The sequence below is a fragment of the Nematolebias whitei genome, chromosome 10 (assembly GCF_014905685.2).
Source record: "Nematolebias whitei isolate Nwh7 chromosome 10, NemWhi1, whole genome shotgun sequence".
In the NCBI taxonomy this organism is placed as follows: Eukaryota; Metazoa; Chordata; class Actinopteri; order Cyprinodontiformes; family Rivulidae; genus Nematolebias; species Nematolebias whitei.
In genome coordinates this window covers 26,276,717-26,284,415 of record NC_056507.1, presented here as the reverse complement: position 1 = coordinate 26,284,415, position 7,699 = coordinate 26,276,717, and the positions used below count along the sequence as shown (strand labels likewise).

Here is a 7,699-nt window from a genome sequence, read left to right as displayed (position 1 = left end):
GGTGAAAATCTGAAAAGTGACGATCTACTTTAACATTTTCATGTTTTCATGTTGAAGTTGTGCTACTTTTGAGTTGCACCACTTGCCTTTTTTTTATATATAGCTGCCATAAAAGCTTAAGTGATACTGTGAATGCTGGTGTATGCGTTACCCTGTTAGCAAAATATTTCTTAAACCAAATAGTGGATTTTAAGGAAACTCTCATAAAGCAATCAGTGGGTGTACATCAGCAACTGATTAGCTTCTGAGGCTATCTTTATTCAAAATGGTCACCACAGAAAGTCAATCTTAACAACAAAAAAAAGTACAATTCAGTTAATTTTACAAATCCTAAGCTAAAACTTGGTGTGGTGGATGCAGAGAGTCATCTCTAACACATACTCTGAGGTCTGACTGATCACAAAATATCTTTTTTTAAACGTTAGTGTACAAGGTATCAGAGGATACACATTCCTTTACAGAGTGCTATAGTTTAATAAAATATTTCTATGGCAAACATGCATTTCACCTGCCTTTGAAGCCACTTCACAATCAGAACCAACTTCATTGTCATTGCACAGTAAGTACAGCAAACTTGAGTTCCATACAGCCGTCTGAAGGATAGACACTGTACCGGGGCTGCACCTTCTATGAAGCGCTGCCCTTATCGCTTAGATAAGAAAAGGGGAAGAAAACATGAAGAGAGAAGGGATAAAAAAGATCTCTCACACCGTGTCCTTGACACAGGGCATGGTGTAAGGTAGCAAAAAAATCTTTCGCAGCAAGCAACATGGAGAGATATATTTTATTTTGCGAAGGACAGGGGGAGGATGACAAGACGGTGAGTTGTCAATGAACACTTCCAGATAGTTTCCATAGTCCTGATAAAGATGTTACAGTGTTTTTTTGTGTTTTTCCCCTTGTCCTGTCCGGCATTGTGACACTTAGAATTATTGTCTGAGTGTCAAAGTGATGCCCAACAGATTTACTTTCACAAGCAGAGCATTATGGCTGACCTTAATGCTCCACTTGATATGTAAATTAAATTTTATTAGAATATGCTATGGGCTTGTTTCAGATGTAATGGGCATGGGGATGAAAAACAAAGAAGATAAAGTAGAAAAGTGAGAGAAGGGTTAAAAGGAAAAGAAGGAGATAGGAACAGAGGAGAGAGAGAGAGGTATAAAGAGAACACAAATCAACATAATTGAAGTCTGCCTCTAGACCTGCAGAAAAAAAAGACAAGACAAAACCGAGAAACCACAACAACAAACAACTTGTATAATGATACTTATAACATCATTAGAAAGTATTTTATACAGTACATGGTTATACAATATATATTTGATGGCCACCACAACCCAGCTGAGTGTGTATCTGATAAACACCTGAATCTAAACACCTGTGTGAGCATGTTTATCACTATAAGGTTTCTCCATAAAAATGTTCAATAGTGGATGTGAGGACCCACAGACCCATCCCCACAGGACATGATGGTAACACAGGGAAGACTGGAACCACAGACACACAGCGGCCCCCAAGCCCAGAACTCCAGGAGTCCCCCAACAGGGACACCCGCACCCCCCAGAGAGAGAAGCAAAGGGAAGCCCCGGGCGATCCCCAGCCACCACAATGCAGAAACCCCAGGAGGCTGCAGCGACGAGTCCACAGGCCCCGCTGGCAACCCGCCCCTCCAGAGTAGATTTGGCCATGGACACCGAGCCCTGAGTCCCGAGGTCATACCACCCCCAACAGAGGCCCGGCAGAGCCAGGGCACCCAGGCCCCGGCAGGCAGCCACCAGGGCGTGCCCACACACACCCCACTACCCAGCCCCAGCTGCTGAGAGCCGCCAATGCACCGGCGGCAGGGGGCCCACCACAGGTGGGGAGTACAACACACCAAATGGGGGGGGCAAAATTGATCCAAGACAGGGGACCACCCAAAACCCAACCTGAGACATAAACAGGCACACAGAGACAGCTCGACGGACCCTCCGTCGGGCCGTCCATGTGCCCCACCAACCCGACAGCGACCTCAAGCTGGCCCCAGGCTGGGGGCCAGAGCAGCAGGGAACAACAGCCAAGGAAGGCCGGCCCAGCACACCAATGCTTCCCTACAGCCCCACACCCAAGACCTGGAGAGGCCCCGGCACACCACCCATGCACCACCCATGCACCCCACCACACACACAGCACCCCCCACCGCAAAGAGAGTGGAGAGCAGGCAGTGCCTTTTCACCTCCCCTACCCTTGCCCAGAATCCTAAATGTCTACATGCTACATATGAAAGTGGGCACCATGTGCCCACTCCAGACCCTAGATATGCATGTCATGAGAATGTTATGAGTGTCTAGGTTGTTTAATAAAATTGGGGCCCAGGTCTCCATGAACCACAGAGATGGAGGATCCTCCCCGCAGCTCAGTAGTGCACCTGAGCTGGCCAAGCTCTCCGTGAGTGGTGGTGTGATGGAGTGGGCGGAGGAAGACGTCGGGATGGGGAGGAACAACTGAGGTGCCAATGCTCTCCCAGGGGGCCAGCTCCCCCATTGACCCCAATAGGCACCCCCATTCTCCGAGATCCACCAGGGGAGGGAGGCTCCAGTGCATCCATCCAGGAGCAGGAGGCAGTCGCACCACCAGGGACCCAGGCCACGGACCGGCACATAGCCCCGAGGACCGACCAGAACCCGGGCCAGCAACCCAATCCCCAGCTCAACATCCAGCCCCCCGACCAAAGAGACCACCAAACTCCAGCAGCGACAATCAGAAGAAAGGCTCTGATACACAGAACAAGAGCAAAAACAGGAGGGGAGGCAGGAGAGGGAAAGAGAGTGTCCGTCTTTGTCGAGAGCAAGAAGGAAAAATCTTGAAATGATTTACTGGTACACATAATTTTTGGTGGTTTGTTACAATTGAAAAAGTCCTTTTGTTTTAATTATATGTTGGTAGCATGGCACATCTTTGTTTTGGGTCTCACTGTAAGGCTTGTGGCAGCGTGTGGAGAGACATCATTTCAGCTCCAGTGAAGCTAAAAGCAGCTCTCGCAGGTGAACCGTCTCAGTCAGAGGCGGCTGTTTGTTGTGAGTTCCCCTTCAGGGGTCAGAGACTGCGACAGTGACCTTCAGGGGCCAGACAGCCCGAGTCTCGGTTTGTTAACGCCTGCCTACTTCCAGTCAGATTCTTCAACACGAGAGGGGGGAGGTAATGGAGGACGAGCGGCACCAGCTTACCTGCCATTTGCCCTCATGTCTCACTGCCTTATTAGCTAGAAAGGTGGACGACTTTGTGACAGCAGCTGAAGGAAGGACGGGGTGATCACACACATCTTCTGCCTAATCTCAGGGGTCACACTAAGTTTACCGGAGCAGATTTAGGACAAATTAGAAAATATGTACAGAGCCCTACTGAATGGAAACACTGGTAAAAGGTTTTAACTCGATTCAAAATAAAGATTTTTGAAGGATAAGTGCAGATTTGTTCGCATACCTCCCCCAAAAATAAATATGTTTTATCCTAAAATGTAGAAATGCCGTCATCGAACATTATCTATGTACCGTATTTTTCGGACTATAAGGTGCACTTAAAATCCTTTAATTTTCTCAAAAATCGACAGTGAGCCTTTTAATCACCTTATGCATTAATTCTGGTTGTGTTTACTGACCTCGATCTGATTTTATGTGTTTATTGTGAATGAGTTGAATAAACTTTCACTTATCTGACTGTTTTGTTTCGTTTAATGCACCTTATAATCCGGTGCGCCTTATGTATGAAAACAGAAAGAAAGAACCACATTAAATGACAAAAAATAAAACCAGCTGTGGCAGCCATCATGAATGAGAATGTCTCTAAAAATTAATCAGCTGCAGATGCACATCCAGTAATTGTTTAATAAATGTTTTAATAAAATTAATTTAACAGTTTTGTATTTTGCTTACTGACACAGGGTTTATGTCATTAGGTTTTAAGCAAAAAGCCCATGAGTACATTAGAGCATGTTGTGAATGGGTCTCAGTTACTACCACACTAAATGTTAGCACAATATCTGTAAAATTGACTGAATTATAGCCATTTTTGTGCTTTAGGAAGACTGTTGACTATGTTAGTGATCTTAAATTGAGTTGACTCTAAAAGTTAATTAGCTGTAGAGGTACATCCAAAGATTATTTCCTGAAAGTTTCATTAAAATCCGTCCAGTGGTTGTTGAAATATTTTGCTAACAGACAAATAAATAGGCTCCAAATAGTAACTGGCATTTTTTTTTTCAAACAGAACTCTTGAAGAATCCTTCAGCTCTCATAACAGAAGTTGAGGATAAGCCTCGGCTACTATCACACCAAACTTTAGGTGAAAATGTAAACTTGACTGCATTGTAGCAACTTTTTAGTTTTTCATGAGAGCTGGCAGTGGCAGCCATTTTAAAGGTCAAGTTGACTCCTCGAGTTAATCAGTCGTAGGTGCATCTAATTATCACTTTGAGAGTTTCATTAAAATTTGTCCGGTGGTTCACCAGATATTTTGCTAAAAGGCACAGAGACAGAACATTGTTGTTCACCTGTGCTTTTCGGCGATAAATGTCTGATGTGTGGTCCTAACAGGAAATTATAATCAACGTTAAAACCTATCTTGCCTGAACGTGTCAGTCCAAAACTTGTGAGACTGGATGCTATCAAACTGCAAAGTTTTAGTTTTGCAGATGATTCAGCTGCAGTGAAACGACGCAGTGAGAAGAGCAGCCTGCAGGCGCTTCTCCTGGAGCAGGTCCCGTGAGTCCACTGGTGGTTCATTATTCCACATCGCTCATGTGCTTCTGCAACAACAGCTGGAACGGTACAATAAGCACAACGTACTTTATTTATAATAAAACCCTTCAAACTTTACACGTGTTACCCGCTGCTGAAGTCAAGACATAAAACAAGAAATATGTAGAAAAAATATGTTTAATGTGATTTTTTTGTGTGTGTGTGTGTGTGTAAACATTAACGTCTTCACTTTCAAGAACAACAACAGGTTTTAACAAATATTCCTCTGCCAGACATTTTGTTTTTCCTCTTGTAGGACTCCGCCATCTTTGCAGAAAACAAACCGGCTTCATCACGTGGAGAAAACCATTCCTCTCAGAAACATTTACAGCTCCAGGACTATGTGACTTCCTCAGATTAAATGGCCGTTTAGAAAATTTAACTGAAATTAACTCAAAGATGAACAAAAGCTGAGATTCGGTGTAGTGCCTATACCGGAAAATATGATTGATTCTAAATTTGTCTTTTTCTGTGACAAGATTATCTCTCGTTGAGAAACTAAGAGGAAGTTAATGTTGGAGCTCTCCCGTGGTTTTACTTAAAGAGATCTCCATGCACATAGTGCCCTTAATATGTTGTTGTTGTTCCTTTAATCAAATAAAAGTTGACGTTTCTGACATGAAAACTCCTAATTACTATTAAATAATTTATTATTTCATTTTATGTTAATGCTTACTTAATGTTTAATGGTTATTGTTGCACCAGGGGTCTGAGAGGTATGAAATTTCAATCCTGTGTATGTCCTGTACATACTGCACTTTTGACAATAAAGTTGACTTTGACTAATTACTTTAAATAAACATATATATATATATATATATATATGTTTATTTCATTTTTCACCTAAGAACAATTTTACTGGCACAATGCATTCTGGGGCGATACCATACATCGGTTGTAGTGGAGACTAAAACACAAAGAGCCGAAACTAAAATGTTACAACGTGATAAGAATGTTAAATTTTGTATTAGTTCTTATGCACACTGGGTGCATGCACATAAGCTCATATGTCGAAACAACCAAACACGATCAACTTGCGATGTTTATTACGGTAGTTCTGGAGCTAAAGCTATTAGCGCTGGAGCTAACACGTTAGCGCTGGATCTAACATTGTTAGCTATGGAGCTAATGCTATAAATATATTTTCGCTCTGAAGCAAATGTCATAAGCTCTGGAAATAGTATTAGGTCTGGGGCTGACATCATAAATATTAGCTTTGGAGCTAATGATAGACATATTAGTTCTGGTGCTAATGCTATTAGCACCTGGGTTAACGTCACAAATATTAGCTCTGGAGCTAGCATGAAAGCAAATCATCTCTGCATACTCCTCTCTGGCAACACGTGAACTTTTAGTCCAACATTTTTTCATTTACCCTTCATTTATACAGGTAGTCTCACTGAGTAAACGAAAACTCATTTTCAAGAGAGGCCTGTTTGGGAGCACATGGTGGGTCAAGAGCCTTGCTCAAGGGCCCTGAGTGGGGCAAATGAGGGTGGAGGCAGGTGTGGGTGTTTCACCTTTACCACCCACATTTTTTATGTTCTCAGTCTGGGGAGTTGAACCTGTGACTTTCCCAAGAAGTGAGGATGTCTCTTAGTTCTGTGAAGCTTTGTATTGTTTGTGTTTGTGATTTTTAAAGGTTTAATGTCCGCTCAGGGCCGTCAGTCTTTGTTTTAGCAGTCTGGAAAATGGTGCAACGATCACAGCGTCTCAAAAGGAATCTGTCCGTATCCTGGCGAACACTGCAGACATGCTTTTGACGATGCCCTTCAGCCTCAGAGGCCTCTTGGTGTTCGTCAGCTTGGCGTCCCTCATCCTTTCCACCAGTCCGTGAAACACGGTGAGCACGCTGTGGTAGTTCTCCGCCGCCGAGACCTCGTAGAAGAGGCAGTTCGTGTTCAGGGCCAGCAACCGGCCCTCCTCGCTCAGTACCGTCCGCCTGTGGTGCAGGTCCCTTTTGTTGCCCACGATCACGATGGGCACCTTGTCTTCACCGAGGAAGTCTTTGGTGGACTTGATGCTCTGGACGAGCTTGCTGACGGCGTTGAAACTGGCTCTGTCGCAGATGCTGTAGACCAGAACGAAGCCATCTGCCCACTGGACCTTCTTATGGCAGGGGGACGTCTCCACCAAAGGGTCCTGTGAAGTCAGACATTTTTAGTTCACGCAGCATCTTAAGATGGTGGCAACCATGTTCATCTGAGTGTTTTCTATAACAGCAAATGGTCAACATGACTGTGGTGACCAGAGATGGCTGAATTCAGCTCAACCAGCACTCAAAAATTTAACTTTTTTTATTTGTTTTGTTGATTAAGGACTTGCAGATAAATAGTTTCTCTGGTTAGCTGGTGTCTTTTTAGACTAATGTGTGTTTTTCTAAAGCCAACGCCAAGTTTTAGGTATTGAAGCAGCTGATGACCAACTAAAAAACTTTATTTTTTTCTAATGGGCAGTTTATTAAAACCATAAACAATGCACATTAATGTGTTAATATATATATATATATATATATATATATATATATATATATATATATATGTATATATATATATATATATATAAACAATAACCAAAACTGCTTAGCTTAAATAAACCTTTAATTTCAACATAAAAAGTCTCGATTAAACAATTAGAGGATAATTGTGTTTGTCCTACCGCTATTTTAATGTTATGAGCGGCAAATAAAAAAAACAAGAAGAAAACTTCAAAAAGGTTTATTTTGTTTATAAAGAAATTAGATTAAATTTGATTTGTACTAATGCCTCCATCCAGACATCTGGAGGATTTTTACTACACTTGTAAACTGATGTCATTTAGGAGAAAACTATTGTTATGTTGTAAAAACAGTCAAATTTTTAATCCTAAAAATCCGGATGGATGGATGGATGGATGGATGGATGGATGGATGGATGGATGGT

At 42.6% G+C, this 7,699-nt stretch overlaps 1 protein-coding gene across 1 annotated transcript; it reads right to left on the bottom strand.

Moving 5' to 3' along the window:
• Positions 1-6,337: 6,337 nt before the first annotated feature.
• si:dkeyp-59c12.1 lies at positions 6,338-6,935 on the bottom strand (the record flags this gene model as incomplete). The annotated part of the gene is made up of 1 exon (XM_037683666.1): positions 6,338-6,935. A coding segment is annotated over one exon (444 nt), but the record flags the coding sequence as incomplete, so codon positions are not given.
• Between the last annotated feature and the right edge of the window lie 764 nt (positions 6,936-7,699).